Source organism: Myripristis murdjan, chromosome 3 (genome assembly GCF_902150065.1).
Source record: "Myripristis murdjan chromosome 3, fMyrMur1.1, whole genome shotgun sequence".
Classification (NCBI taxonomy): Eukaryota; Metazoa; Chordata; class Actinopteri; order Holocentriformes; family Holocentridae; genus Myripristis; species Myripristis murdjan.
In genome coordinates, this window is record NC_043982.1 from 25,042,560 (window position 1) to 25,058,949 (window position 16,390).

General features: G+C 40.4%; 2 protein-coding genes across 2 annotated transcripts; both read right to left on the reverse strand.

Annotated features, from left to right (window-relative positions):
* Positions 1 to 9,033: 9,033 nt before the first annotated feature.
* On the reverse strand, positions 9,034 to 10,726 carry LOC115378580 (leukotriene B4 receptor 1). The gene has a single exon (XM_030078862.1). The coding sequence runs from the start codon at positions 10,703 to 10,705 to the stop codon at positions 9,611 to 9,613; it is 1,095 nt and encodes a 364-aa protein (XP_029934722.1). The 5' UTR covers positions 10,706 to 10,726; the 3' UTR covers positions 9,034 to 9,610.
* A 2,533-nt stretch (positions 10,727 to 13,259) lies between these two features.
* On the reverse strand, positions 13,260 to 15,481 carry LOC115378587 (leukotriene B4 receptor 1-like). The gene has a single exon (XM_030078873.1). It carries the CDS (start codon positions 14,891 to 14,893, stop codon positions 13,877 to 13,879), a length of 1,017 nt encoding a protein of 338 aa, XP_029934733.1. The 5' UTR covers positions 14,894 to 15,481; the 3' UTR covers positions 13,260 to 13,876.
* Between the last annotated feature and the right edge of the window lie 909 nt (positions 15,482 to 16,390).

The following is a 16,390-nucleotide window of genomic DNA, read 5'->3' on the forward strand; positions in this document are numbered from 1 at the left end:
TTGGCTGCTGTGCAAAGGTGAGGGCGGGACGCTAATGTGTATCGTCTAATCTCATTGGCCAGGGGTGTTAAAGAGGAAGTAGCAGTAGCTTTACACATGTTGTGATTAGTCTTGTCTCGCTGATTAATGCAGCGAATCTATAAGAATAAACACACCTGAACTCATTACAAAGAGGGCAACTTTTAACTCGTTGAACAGCGTTCACCACTTAATTGAAGCAGATTGTCATTATCATCTAAGTACTCCTATACACCAATTCTACATCAAATCATGGTCTTATAATATATGTTAGGATATAATAGGGAGTTCGTTGTATAAGAGTTCATAATATAAGACTGTGATAAAGAGTGGCATTGGGCTGTAGCTTTTGTGTATTATTGGTTATTGCTTGTCCTGTAGACTACCACTCTCTACTACATGTTGTGTCATTTTACATGTTAAAGGATCACAGTCGGAATAAGCCATTGACTTTTATTTATATCCTCGAAGAACAAGGCTATGGTCTCATCATATGTCTCTCTTCTTCCCTGCCCTTAACTATTTCAAAAGAATACAGAACATTTTTCTGTATGCTCATGGCCTCTGGTGATCATGCAATATACAGTATAGGATCTACAAGTTGAGTTGTACTTATGTTGAATCCTTAACAAGATGGGTAGTACTATTACTTAATACATAAATGATGACAGAGTGAAATTCTTGTACACTGGCAGAGAGAAATTGTCTCTGGAACATAACTGCATGTCTGTTAGAGAATAGGTTTTGTGGTAGCTGGAAGTAAGTAGTTGACAAGTACAACTAATTTAACAGTCAAATCACTAATTTCACTGCATGAACACATTTTTACCTGCCTGCATGCTAAGCTGAACCGTTTCAACATAAGTGAGCTTCAGGGTATGCATAAGATTTTTTCCAGTCCCCAGCACTGGCACCACTAGGACTGCGATCAGTGCCATGTTCCTACCCATAGCATAGCACCAGTTTAGGCATATATAATATTGGTTAAACCTGAAGGGCTTCTAGTCCCCTAAGAAGACAAATAGAATGACTTGGGTCAATCCCTTGCAGAGAAATCAATGATAGGTCAGTTACACACACAAGGCATACATGAGGCCTAAATATCAGGTTTGGTGTGCGTCCTTGGAATACTTGGTGGCCCTAAAGCTTAAGTTGTCATGGTGCAATTGTCAAAAAGATCAGGGGCATCAGTGGTTTGAAATAGCATTAATAAGCCATGCATGCATGTATAAGCTGTGCAGCGAGTCTCATCTTTTGAGACATAATCATTAAAGGGGAGAAAAAAACAGATTACTGCAAAGAGGGAAATGATATAAGCATTAGCAAAATATCTTTAGATTTTTACTATGGAAAGTGTTTTTTTCTTTTTTTTTCTTTCTTTTTTTAACTTTTTTTTTCTTTTGTTCAGCTTTTCGGCTTTAAGTAATCAGGAAACACATGTATTTCAGCACAGCAACTTATGCTCATCACTTTGCAGTACTGTATAATGAATAAAGTCAAGATACAATGTCACCAAACCTGATATGGGAGAAAACTATTGGGCATTTATCACTTAGATCCCTGCCTCAAGATATGAGCAGAGTTTAAATGAGGACATGTTTTGTTTCCATGTGAGGCAGTGAGTTTACTCAGGAAATGGGTTTACTCCTGAGACAAGGTGGATGATTTGTGAAAAACCTTTAGTTTTTACATTTAGTGCATGATTGGTGAGTATACTTTAAATGCCCATGGAAGGAGGGGGATATAATGTATGCCTGTGTATGTTATTTATACCGATAATGCAAGGGACATTGACATCAAGCTCACAATTTCACCATGGTCAACAAAAGCAGGTGACAAATGAAGGTCAAAAGGAAAACAGGGACACACACAAACACACACACACATGCATGCACACACGCACACACTCAGTATATGTGCACAACAAATATTTTTCATTCTGACTGAAACTGGCAAAGCATTACAGTGCTGTGGTGTGTCATACCCACATGATGATTGACAACATCATTTAAACTGAATACAAGATCATGTGGCAAAAACAAAAACCAACACAGCTTGCATGTCCACAGGTATTTTCCAGTCTCTTGCAGAACTATTCAAGATAGAATATTTTCTGTTTCCAGGAAATCACAGAATCATGTCCTGTGTTACACATCCCGCATAGCTATATTTGCAGCCTAGAGCAGCTCTTGGTATTCCAAAAGAAATGTCATTCATTTGCAATCATGTAGAAGTTAAAAAACCCATTCATATACCAAGTAGAAATTGCAATAACTTTGTGAAGCAAAAATGATGGCAGGTCCCTGCTGGCCTGTTGGTGTTTTCACTCATCTCTGGCCTGGTTCCCAGAATGCCAGGTTTTGTTGCTCTTCTTGACACTCCCTTTCCTGCTGTGTAGGTAGCTCCAGGCCAGGAGACGATAGTGAGAGCAAGGCTTTTTGTCTGTTCACCTCCTTTAACTCATTTCAATCCACCATCCAGGGAAGCAGTTTCCAGAGTTTTTCTTGAAGAGGGAGAGCTCCTGGCCAGTCATTTCTCTCCATTTGAGCCTATTGGAGATGTAGAGGGAAATACTTTGGTTGAACACCTAAATCTATTTCTACCCATATTCAAAAACAACATTAATTACCCTGAACTTGCAATCCAGCATACCTGTTAATATTTACTAAGGCAGTGACACACCCCAACCCACCCCCACCACACACACACACGCACACGCACACGCGCGCGCGCACACACACACACACACACACACACACACACACACACACACACTCACACACACACACACACACACACACACACACACACCAACCACCAGCAGCACCACCAGCAAATCCTGCATTCCTTATTTCTCTCCTTCTCATTTTCTTCCTCTTTCTGTTCTCTTTTAAAAAATGTTGTGTTACCATGGCTCTGGTTATTACCACATTGTTTTTGATACAGTTGTAGTTGTCATTGCTTTCATTTCTACTTTTTTCTATAATTTGGTTCAATTTTTCCATGTATTTATTTCATTATTACCACCACCAACAGAGTTGGATGTGAGGGTCATGTTTTCACCCCCATTCCAATTGTCAGTCTGTTTATTTGTTAGTAGGAGATCTCTAAAAATGATGAAAGGATTTGCTGAAACTTGGTGGAAAGGTTGGTCTTGGGGCAAGGTCTTGGGGTGATTAATTTTTCCACACTAATTGGCCAAAGAGGGATGTGGCAGTGGGTGTGATTAATTTTTAGTGAATATCCAACATGTGGAACTGGCATATCTTAACAATTTCACAGCGTTGGTAGAGATATACATTCCACTGAGTGCTTTCTAGTTTACTTGGATATTTGAATACATATTTTGTACCTATTATTTTTAAATATCAGCAACAGTGGCTTTAATCATATGTACTCTAACATCTCTATATCTTGCAGCGCCCCCTTTTGTCCTAGGCATTAGTTAACTTTGTTTTTCAGTTTCTTTCCTGGTTACTGTGCCCATTTGTGCCCTTCTGTGTTTTTGCCTCCCTCATCTCTGACTGTGTGTGGGTACATGTATGTGTGTTTGTATGTGTTTGTGTTTTAGTGTATGTGAGTATGTGAGCATGTATGTATGCATGTATGTCTTTGTCTATCTATCTATCTATCTATCTATCTGAATTTGCATTTGTTATTGTCTGCATGTCTATCTGTGATCACCTCTCCTTATGTCTGTCTGGATAACATTTCACCAATACTGGCTGCACTTGGCACTGGCTGTGGGAGGGTAGGTATCTACAGTAGAGAAGGGAGTGATGCAACTTCACCACTGATTGTCCAGTGTTTGTACTCTAGCACAATTCAATTTAAAACAACAACAACAACAACAACAAAACTAAACAAAAACAACAAGAACATTCATTTGCATGACACCACATGGTAGGCATGCTTATACAGGCTGAAGGGTGTAGTCAACTTGCTGGCATGCCACCAAGCTGACTGCACCCTTCAGCAGGTGTAAATGGTGACAACTATATTACTGAGAGGGTGACCTGACTAAGCCACCATCATGCCAAGGGAATATTTAATTGGCTTTAGTTTCCGTCATCATTTTAAATATCGTGTGGTCAAAATATTGTGCAGAAGTCTTTCATCTTGCCAAACCGCCAACAGTGAAAATAGGTGTGAGTTGCGGCAAGGAACAATTCTGAATTAACCAGAGAGAAGGTCAAGTTTCACTGCTCAGTCATTCCCCCACATCCTTTTCTTCAGAGGTGAGTTTGCAGTGGGAAAGGAAGTTTGATTGTGAGAACATTTACAAAATTACACACAATTTCAAATGATGGTTCATAACGTGGTGTTTGATAATAATAACTTACCTTCTGTAAATTTGACTGAATTGCTCTAATTGCTCTTAGTCCTGTCCTATCAAGTGCTGAGGAAAGGTGACCCAATTTAACCCTCTCCCATTTAGAGAGGGATTTTCTCAACATGACTGAGATGTCTTTGTACAGTTAAAGAGGACATACTATGAACATTCATGTGTGCCCTGGTAGTTAAGCAGAACGATGAGAAGCTGCCATTACCCCTGCTCTTTTGAAACCCACCAGTGGTTTTTGACTAGTGGTTCATTGGCCACAGAATCCTGACCACCATTCACACCAAGAGGAACAAGAAAATATGTTTCATGCATACATAAATACGTTTCATACATCAATATGCTTCATGCACACATAGATAAGTTTCATACGCAAATACAGTATGTTTTATATAGAAACAGTGTTTATACACTGATATGCCTGGTAGGTCTAGGTCTAGGTAGGATTCAAGTATAAATACAGTAAGGCCAAAAGTTTGGACACACCTTCTCATTCAATGCGTTTTCTTTATTTTCATGACTATTTACATTATAGATTCTCACTGAAGGAATCAAAACTATGAATGAACATGTGTGGAGTTATGTACTTAACAAAAAAAGGTGAAATAACTGAAAAGATGTTTTATATTCTAGTTTCTTCAAAATAGCCACCCTTTGCTCTGATTACTGCTTTGCACACTCTTGGCATTCTCTCCATGAGCTTCAAGAGGTAGTCACCTGAAATGGTTTTCACTTCACAGGTGTGCCTTATCAGGGTTAATTAGTGGAATTTCTTGCTTTATCAATGGGGTTGGGACCATCAGTTGTGTTGTGCAGAAGTCAGGTTACTACACAGCCGACAGCCCTGTTGGACAACTGTTAAAATTCATATTATGGCAAGAATCAATCAGCTAACTAAAGAAAAACGAGTGGCCATCATTACTTTAAGAAATGAAGGTCATTCAGTCCGAAAAATTGCAAAAACTTTAAATGTGTCCCCAAGTGGAGTCGCAAAAACCATCAAGCGCTACAACGAAACTGGCACACATGAGGACCGACCCAGGAAAGGAAGACCAAGAGTCACCTCTGCTTCTGAGGACAAGTTCATCCGAGTCACCAGCCTCAGAAATCGCAAGTTAACAGCAGCTCAGATCAGAGACCAGATGAATGCCACACAGAGTTCTAGCAGCAGACCCATCTCTAGAACAACTGTTAAGAGGAGACTGCGCCAATCAGGCCTTCATGGTCAAATAGCTGCTAGGAAACCACTGCTAAGGAGAGGCAACAAGCAGAAGAGATTTGTTTGGGCCAAGAAACACAAGGAATGGACATTAGACCAGTGGAAATCTGTGCTTTGGTCTGATGAGTCCAAATTTGAGATCTTTGGTTCCAACCGCCGTGTCTTTGTGAGACGCAGAAAAGGTGAACGGATGGATTCCACATGCCTGGTTCCCACTGTGAAGCATGGAGGAGGAGGTGTGATGGTGTGGGGGTGTTTTGCTGGTGACACTGTTGGGGATTTATTCAAAATTGAAGGCACACTGAACCAGCATGGCTACCACAGCATCCTGCAGCGACATGCCATCCCATCCGGATTGCGTTTAGTTGGACGATCATTTATTTTCAACAGGACAATGAGCCCAAACACACCTCCAGGCTGTGTAAGGGCTATTTGACCAAGAAGGAGAGTGATGGAGTGCTGCGGCAGATGACCTGGCCTCCACAGTCACCGGACCTGAACCCAATCCAGATGGTTTGGGGTGAGCTGGACCGCAGAGTGAAGGCAAAGGGGCCAACAAATGCTAAACACCTCTGGGAACTCCTTCAAGACTGTTGGAAAACCATTTCAGGTGACCTCTTGAAGCTCATGGAGAGAATGCCAAGAGTGTGCAAAGCAGTAATCAGAGCAAAGGGTGGCTATTTTGAAGAAACTAGAATATAAAACATGTTTTCAGTTATTTCACCTTTTTCTGTTAAGTACATAACTCCACATGTGTTCATTCATAGTTTTGATTCCTTCAGTTAGAATCTACAATGTAAATAGTCATGAAAATAAAGAAAACACATTGAATGAGAAGGTGTGTCCAAACTTTTGGCCTGTACTGTATATGCCATACTTTCTCATGTCCTGAAGCCCCATTTGAAGTGATTTTGCCATATGACCCTGATATGAAACATTGAAACATGGGTCAGTGTTTTGGTATGAAATTGTTTGGTTGTCGGACTTGAATATTGACTAATAGAATCCAAGAACTGATATTAAATCATAAGATTAAAATCATCCCATATCATTTTTTGTATTGTAAAAATGTAGTGAATTAAATTATACCAAAATGAATCTATTATTCATTCTTTTGAGACCCCCTTTAGGCTCTAATAATGTAGGAAGGTGGTTACATTTGCTATAAACAGCAATGCTGATCTTGTCTCATACACAAATGGTTGCTTCCTCATTCTGGTGGAAGAGGCCCATCATGTCTCAGAGTCAGCTCTGTTTTCTTGTGTGACAACTTTTCACAGCCAGTATATGTCACACCCTTTACTCACCAGTATTTTCCACTATCACAGTTGCACTAATCATGACTCACCTCTGTTCAAAGGCCCTAAGGTGATGAACCCTGCCACACTTGAGTTATTCGCATTCAATCTTCCTGTCAAGTCAGTATCACAAATCATACCAGGGCCATATAAATGCTGAACACTGTTTTACAAAGTTTAGAAAAGTGAGAAGCAACTGATTTTATTTTATTTTACACAGGTCATATACTTTTATATTTAGTCTGTTTTCTGCAAGGACATTTAAGAACAGTGTCCCAACATAGTAATGAGATGTTCATTTTTGAAACTGTTTCAGTGTATTGGAAAAATAAAGTGAACATCAAGTGGTTCAAAGATTTTTAAGACCATTATCTTTTTTTCAGCTATGCAAACGAGACAAGTGAATCATCCACCTTAGGACTATTGTCCAAACTACTTTGAGCTACCCTGAGAGGATATGAGACAGTCACTCATTATGAAGGTAAGACTGAAGTTAGAGTAAGAGTTAATTGGATTCTGTTGATGTGAAATCACTCAGGGAGTCAAATAGAGATGTATACACTATTGATTCATGATAACTGTAATAGTGATACCATAGAATATGCTCTGAATCAAAACTTTATGGGGCATCTGGACAGCTAATAATAATCTGATAGCAGTCATACCAGTTACATCGTTGGAACCACAACTATTATGTGATAATATCACATAATAGTGCATAACACATATACACGCATTTGTAATGCATCCAAAAGTAGTAAAGGCAGATGAGCCACAACATACAAAATTTCCATTGTGCTCATGTGACGACGTCGTGTTGACACAGGCCTCCTCACTTCTTTGTCAGGTATATCTCACAGAAATGCAACTACAGTGACTTAACACATGTTCATGTGACTATGTGTGCATTGTGAAAGTGTGTATGCTGAAAAAAGGTGGCACATGCAAGATATAAGAACAAAACAAAGACTCTGATTCTTAATCAGCTAAAATATGAATCATTTTGTCAGTCTATATAGAAAGAACAACTTCTTTCCCATTCCTCACATGCCTTTGAATAAACCCCAACTCCAACATGGCCTCTCGATTTCCAACAGACTGTGGTGATCCTGAACACCCCCCAGGCACATGGTGAGTGTGTGTAAGCTGTATGAGGCAGAGGGGTGTTAAAAAAGCAGGATCGTGCAGATTGAGAAAGAATCTGTACTCCAAACACAAAAAAACCCCAAAACAAAACAAAACAAAACAAAAAACAAACAAACAAACAACAACAACAAAAAACACGCTTCCCTAGGGTAAATAAAAATCCAAATAAAAATATACAATAACAAAATTAAGTAGGAATACATATCATCATTGCAACCTTGCACTGAGAACATTTCAAAATTCTATCATTGCAAATGCAATACTAACACTGCCACCTTTTGGTAATAGAAATGGTGAGGACTGTTTTTATGTCATCATGGCAATGAATGCACATGCTGAGAAATACATGTTAGTATTTTGCACTTAAAAATATCATGAATTTAGCTGACACTAAAGCCTATTGCAAAAACACTGTGGGTTTAATGTCTTTATGACTGACCCAGAGCAAGACATTATTCCGCTTTTTGCTGGTCACCCAAGGGAACACATTTTAGCTTTTCATTTTGCAATCTCCGTACTGGGAGGAAGTCGAAAGCATGGCTGTTGCTGTTGTAGAGGTCTTAAATAGGACACAATGACATGTTTGGCAAAAGGTTCAAATATTTATTGTACAATTTAGGTCATTCTTTATGTTATTTTATATGAAATAAAATCACTGCACTATGTTTTGTTCAAAAGATGTTGCATAAGTTAATTATCTCACAAGCGTAACAAGTTCCCTAAAACATAGACACTGTTGTCTCCATCATTAAGATCAATGCACAGAAAAAAGAATGATCTAAAAAACTAAATGTACTTAAATTGAGTTTGGCGGCTATGGCATTAATTTACTCAAATACTGTACTTCAGTACAGAAGCAGTGGCACTTTATTTTAATTTTTCCATTTTTAGACAGTTTTAATTATTTGTCACTTTGAAGAATTGGTTTTTACAAACAAAACATACAACATACAAGATGTATTCAAAACATACAACAAAGTTCATAAAATGTAATGCATCATTACAGTTTAAAATATATGACAGTGTAAGGAAATAGTTACACCTAGTACATCTGGGACCTCTTGTATCGGTACTTTACTTAAATAAAAGATTTAAGTACTCTTTCCATCACTAGCTACATGTCATCATCTTCCACCACACAATACTCTCTCTAATCATGTTCCCAGAGTTATAGATTATACAAAACTTTAAAAATGTTCAATAACGCAACCAATGAATGCAGTTTAAACAGTATTTGTTTTGCATCAATAAAGTAGTAAGGTATGCTAACAGAAACTTTCATTGACCTGTTCCTTATGAATATAGTACCATTTATTATTCTTTTTTTACATATATGAAAGACATAAACACATGTAGTTATGACAGTATAATTATAAATATATTCTCACAGTCAATTTAAAAAAAGACAATTTTTGTTAAGGTCATTTACAAAGTGCCACACATTTCACAAACTGAAACCTTTGCATCCTATGTAATCTTGTGTAAGCATGAAAATGAGCTTAATTTAGGGTAACACTCCTTCCCATTACAATATACAAAGGCAGGCAGCCAAACACAACATAGATACTAAGGGCAACATTTACAACATCAAGACGGACTATTTTCACACATGTTCACTAAGATATCCATTTGGTCCTTTGACTCAGATAGACACTGAGAACTGGTGGTCCGATTGCTCTGTCTCTTGGACACAAAGGACAATTCTCTATTGCCCTCACCTGGGGAGGTAGAGGAGATGTGGCGGAAGAGCTTCTGGATCCCTGTGTCACGCAGCGAGCTCCGGAATGAGCGGGCTGCAAACATGTAGAGGATGGGGTTGACAGTGCTGCTAATGAAGACCATTGCGCCAGCGATGAGGGTCATGGTGTTCCTTGCATCCTCCAGACCTGCTGCTGTCTCTGGGCTGGAGTCTTTAATGGCCAGGTGTATGAATGAGAGAACATTGCCCATGTGATGCGGTGTCCAACATATGGCGAAGACAACAACCACGCTGGCAATCAGTACTGTGGACTTGCGCTTAGACTTGTAGGTCATCTGAGCAATGCGGCTGCACAGGCAGCCATAGCAGACCACCAGAATGGTGAGGGGTACAATGTAGCCCACTAATGTCTCCAGCAGCATACAGATCATCTCCTGGCTGTCGGAGGTGTACTCGCGGTACAGACACTGATCCTTACCAGAGTCATTTCCTACGACCTGAGTTGGGATAACAGGAATGCTGAACAAGAATGCAGCAGCCCATAGGGCCAGCAGCACTTTATTCAGGGCTTTTTTCCTCCTCCAGTCGGCTGAGGCAAAGGGATGGCGCACAGCCACAAAGCGTTCCACACTCATGACGGTGATGAGGAAGACACTGCTGTACATACAAGCATTGATGATGAACACCATGGCCTTGCAGGAGACCACTCCAAAAACCCAGGAGTGGGCCAGGGAGTAGATCCACAGAGGCAGGGTGATGAGCACCAGCAGGTCAGCAGCAGCCAAGTGCAGGATGAGCACTACAGTGTGAGAGCGCTTCTTGACGTGTCTCAGAATAGTCCAAATCACCAGCAGGTTCCCCGGTGCCCCCACAAGGAAGGAGAGTCCCAGGATCACACAAGACACTACTGACACTACTGTCCCATCAGCAAACCCATCGGGTTCCATGTTTTCTAAAGAATGAAGATCAATTGAATGATTCATGCTGCATGCGTGCGTGCCGACAATGGTGTCCTCATAAGGAGAAATAAAAAAATAGTGCTGCACAAGCAAGCCTTCACTTCCCTTTAAGGGTAGAGAGCACAGGAAAGAGGTTTCTCACAGAGCCATCTGAAAGACAGAGAGGTGATTCATCCATCTGGTCCTTGTGTCACGAGAGACAATGAGTAAGTCCATTTTTTTCAGCCAAGACCTCAGACTGCTGCATTAAAGAAAATGCATTTATTCTGTGAAATGTGGCCCAAGTGACATAGTCCAAGGTGGTTAATAAAGTAAGAATTCACACTAAAACAAATTTTATATATGTGATACACTATATTACCAAAAGTATTCGCTCACCCATTCAAATGATCAGAATCAGGTGTCCTAATCACTTGGCCTGGCCACAGGTGTATAAAATCAAGCACTCAGGCATGCAGACTGTGAAACAAGACATTTGTGAAAGAATGGGCCGCTCTCAGGAGCTCAGTGAATTCCAGCGTGGAACTGTCATAGGATGCCACCTGTGCAACAAATCCAGTCGTGAAATTTCCTCGCTCCTAAATATTCCACAGTCAACTGTCAGCTCTATTATAACAAAATGGAAGCGTTTGGGAACAACAGCAACTCAGCCATGAAGTGGTAGGCCACGTAAAGTGACGGAGAGGGGTCAGCGGATGCTGAAGCGCATAGTGCAAAGAGGTCGCCGACTTTCTGCACAGTCAATTGCTACAGAGCTACAAACTTCATGTGACCTTCAGATTAGCCCAAGTACAGTACGCAGAGAGCTTCATGGAATGGGTTTCCATGGCCGAGCAGCTGCAGCCAAGCCACACATCACCAAGTGCAATGCAAAGCGTCGGATGCAATGATGTAAAGCACGCCGCCACTGGCCTCTAGAGCAGTGGAGACGCGTTCTCTGGAGTGATGAATCACGCTTTTCCATCTGGCAATCTGATGGACGAGTCTGGGTTTGGAGGTTGCCAGGAGAACGGTACATTTCAGACTGCATTGTGCCGACTGTGAAATTTGGTGGAGGAGGAATTATGGTGTGGGGTTGTTTTTCAGGAGCTGGGCTTGGCCCCTTAGTTCCAGTGAAAGGAACTTTGAATGCTTCAGGATACCAAAACATTTTGGACAATTCCATGCTCCCAACCTTGTGGGAACAGTTTGGAGCGGGCCCCTTCCTCTTCCAACATGACTGTGCACCAGTGCACAAAGCAAGGTCCATAAAGACATGGATGACAGAGTCTGGTGTGGATGAACTTGACTGGCCTGCACAGAGTCCTGACCTGAACCCGATAGAACACCTTTGGGATGAATTAGAGCGGAGACTGAGAGCCAGGCCTTCTCGACCAACATCAGTGTGTGACCTCACCAATGCGCTTTTGGAAGAATGGTCAAAAATTCCTATTAACACTCTCCTCAACCTTGTGGACAGTCTTCCCAGAGGAGTTGAAGCTGTAATAGCTGCAAAAGGTGGACCGACATCATATCGAACTCTATGGGTTAGGAATGGGATGGCACTTCAGTTCATAGTATGAGTAAAGGCAGGTGAGCGAATACTTTTGGTAATATAGTGTATGATTGACCCCCATGTCCCCGCCAATCCCAAAGAAAATATTTTTAATTAAATTACTTTACAGCATCTGTGGTGTTTCTTGTCTGGATTTTCACTGTGTCTTAGCACACAAATAATCACTTTGTCAACACACAGAAAATAATATTGGGGCCTGTAGACTTTTATTTATTGTAATTACTAGGCAATGCTGTAGGTTATATACAGTCACTAATGAGCATAATCATTCAACTTAAGTATCAGTGCCAAATAACAGTAAATTATACATGCATTTCTTTTTTTTATGCAAAGAGGCATGGAACGTAATGATATAAAATAGTCTTACTTCAAAATATGGGTTAAGCTGATTTTACTAATGTTGAAAAAAAAAAAAAAATCAAAATCAAACCGTTTCAGTTTCCAGTTAGATTGAGTTTGGAATACTGTATTTCATTAACATGTCAACCAGAAAGGATAAAAGGCTCACCATAGATTACAGCATAAGCATTTTTAAAATTCTGTATCACTGGATTTGTTATTTAATCTATGTTAATCATGAGGTTTACCTATATTGTTATTCCTAATCTCTTCCCTATTTATCCTGTTAAATTTGCCAAATAACTCACTGTTGAGAAAAAAAAAATGTCACATTTTCACGTTGTCACAGTCACAGTTTCAATTTTGCACTTTTTTTTTTTTTTTTTTAAACACAGTGTTTGTGACATTTACTCTGTCTGCAGCTGTGCTGCCCTCTGGCCAGTGTCACGCTGCATTACCAGTTCCCCAAGTTTGATGTTGTGAGTTGCCAATTCCTGGAAAAGCCTGACCAACTAGGTGTCCTGGAGAATTGTCTATAAGACAGCACACCTTACCTACTGGGGTGCAGGACAGCGAAGTTGTCAGTGAAGTAGAACCAAAATAGAAGATTGACTGCCACACACTCTAACTCCAATGCAATATATTTATTTAGAGTGCAAAAAACAAATCCTCAACAGGAAAGCTCCCTTTGTCAGGGTCAGTGCAACAATGAGAGATTGTGCAACTTAAAACACAGATGCACCCAATCAGCCCGCGTCACCACAGTCAAGTATAGGTAGGATACAATAGTAGGATTCAATACAGAGCAATAGATACAATAGAGAACAAAACACATTTTATCTGATTTAGAAAACATGGCAGTGGACCACTATACAGTTGCACAGAAAACAAGAACAACAATGAAAAGCCATCTTTCAGAGCAAATTCTCAATAACATCAAAAGCCACTTAAAGATGGGGTCAAACAAATATATCACATCTACTCTCAGAGATTTACAAAACAACTGTGGCAATTATTTGACACAACAAAATGCTGCCACACTAATGGATGCTACAAAAATGGTTTTAAATCAAACTCAAGATTAAGACCACAGGGGGCAAGTGTAAATAATTCATATATCCATTCCGGCTCTGTTTTCAAAAGCAGTTTATCCAAATTGCCTTTGCCTTAATTAACAGCAGAACTGAGGTAAAGCTGAGAGAAAACACACTTGCCTCTCTAAATTTCTCTTGTTAACTTGAACAAATGGACAATCACAGCTATCACAGTCAGTTTCTCAGTTGCAGAATTTTACACATTTTTTACACAGTGTCAGACATCTGCTCTGTCTGTGATCTCGTTACCCCCTGGTCAGGTTGATGTTGTATTACCAGTTCCCTGAGTTTGTTTGTGTGAGTGGCTATTTCCTGGAACAGCCTGACCAACCGGGACTCCTGGAGATTCCCTTGAAAATTCTTAGCAAAGAAGGCATAAAGAACAGGGTTCACTGAACTGCTAATGAAGGCAAGGGCCCCAGAAATAAAGATGGCAATCTCTGGCACACATCTATCTCCAGCGTCCGTACCCTCTGTGCCTTCTGCTAAAATGCAAACCAGATCAATAATGTTGATAATATGGTAAGGCAACCAGCACAGTGTGAAGGCTATCATCACACTGCTGATGAGAAACATGGATTTCTGTTTGGACCTGAGGCACATACCCTTGAGCTGCATAGTAACTCGACAGTAACAGATAAGAAGGATGGTGAAAGGACCAACAAAACCTCCCAAAGTCTCCAGGCATAAACAGAATATCTCTATAGCCACAGAGCTGTATTCCTTGAAAAGACACTGCTGAGTCCCATCAGTTTCATCCACCTGCTGGGTCAGGAAGGCAGGAACACCCAAAACAAAAGCCAGGAGCCAAACGACTACCAGACACCTGTCCATAATTGTTGTGGTCTTCAAACGCAGCATCAGAAAAGGGTACTGGATGGCCACAAAGCGTTCCACACTCATCAGCGTGATAAAGAAGATGCTGCTGAACATGCAGACACTGATGATGTATACCATAGCCTTGCAAGACGCCTCTCCAAAGACCCAGGAGTGCACTAGGGAGTAGATCCAGAGAGGCAGTGTGATGAGAACCAGGAGGTCAGCAACAGCAAGGTGTAAGATGAGCCTCACAGTGTGGGAACGCTGACGGAAATGCCTCATGATGGTCCAGATCACCAGCAGGTTTCCTGGAGCACCAATCACTAAGGACATGCCCAGGATCATGCAGGAAACCATTCGACCTGCAAACGGCAGTTGATCGACTGTTAAACCTGTAACATTCATTTTCGCAGGCAGGAGTCACACAACCTTCATCTGGAACTGGCTGAAAACTTCCCTTTTATCGCCACGGCTTTGGACATAACTGTAGTTCTCACTTCTCTAAAACACAACCAGTTACAATAAGGCAGATGGTGTATGTGCCTATGATTTTGAGGAAAATAGTCAGAAATGATTCATTTAGATGTTTTCTCTCATCACTCTAATCACAAGCAGTCAAGAAAAGGCGGCATATGTATGTTTTCTAAATTCTACAAGTGTTTTTTTTAATGTTTGGCACTTTGATAATTTAAATCATAATGCCATTAAGTAAGTTATCTAAGCTCTATTTTATTTTTTGATCATTTCATTGTTTGCCAGTGTCTAATGAACTACAAACCCGGTGGCATGTCTAGTTCTTGCATAGTTAGTGCACATGGGTGTGCAGGCTAGCTGCATTTTAAAGCTGTAAGAGAAGGCTATTACATTGAATGCATTACAGCTATGTTTGAGGCTTTTGCCACTGAATGTTAGTGTCACTGAGTGTGTTAATGACTTATCAGTTTGCTGCCTTATCACTCCAAGTGACATGTAACTTTCTGAGCAGTAACAGGAAGGTACCCTTCATTTTTCTGGAGAATGTCATAGTATTTGAGCAATACTTAATACAGTATGGTTACAGCCATTGCACCATAGTGGCTCAATGCAGGAACTCTGGTTTGCTCATTATCATGCAGGCCAAGCGTTTTGAGGACTCTAAATTGTTTATAGCTGTGAATGTGTTTGTCTGCATCTGTTAGCCTCACCTGTCTGGGGTGTTGAATTCCTTGCCTTCTGCCCAAGCATTGGCCCAGCTACCCTGATGGAAAATGGGTAGATGGATGCTCCCTGTGCTCATGGGTAAACCAGAGATGACCTGCACCAGTAATGAACAAAACTTGCCTCAGCAGGGGACAACATTAATGCATGGATATGTCTGTGCATATTCTCATTTGTCCAGATCATAGGCATCTCAAGGAAATTGAATTAAGTCAACTATTTACTTGATTCAATTTCCTTGTAATGCATGGATAGTCTTGTAAGGCCAAATCTCAAGAAAAATTTAGGTGTTGGGTAATTTCCCCCCGTCTATTTCAACTGTCTATCAGTCACTGTCATTTTGAAACCTTACCACAGAAAGCTTAGATTACTTCAGTGTCAACCAGAGGTATCATCACATATTTGTACAGTGTCTTTTATCATCAGCCTACATATTATCACCTCCAAGGCAGAATTTTCAACTTTAGATTCTGTGTTAATGCAGTCTCTGGGCTGTAACTTCACATAACATTTTTGTATTACTGATGTTGTGCTTACAGAAATCATTAAAAGGTGTTTATGTCTGTCTGCAGCCAACCTCATGATAAATTTTGATATTTTTTTCTCTCTGCTTATTTTGTCCGTAATGTATAGAGACATTCAACAGGCTCCCCCTGAACTACGAAACCTACTTCATATGCTCAGAGGGAGTTTTCCTTAGGAATT

Excerpts from the sequence above, each read along its gene's own strand:
- LOC115378580 (XM_030078862.1), bottom strand. The coding sequence starts at position 10,705 with ATGAATCATTCAATTGATCTTCATTCTTTAGAAAACATGGAACCCGAT.
- LOC115378587 (XM_030078873.1), bottom strand. The coding sequence starts at position 14,893 with ATGAATGTTACAGGTTTAACAGTCGATCAACTGCCGTTTGCAGGTCGA.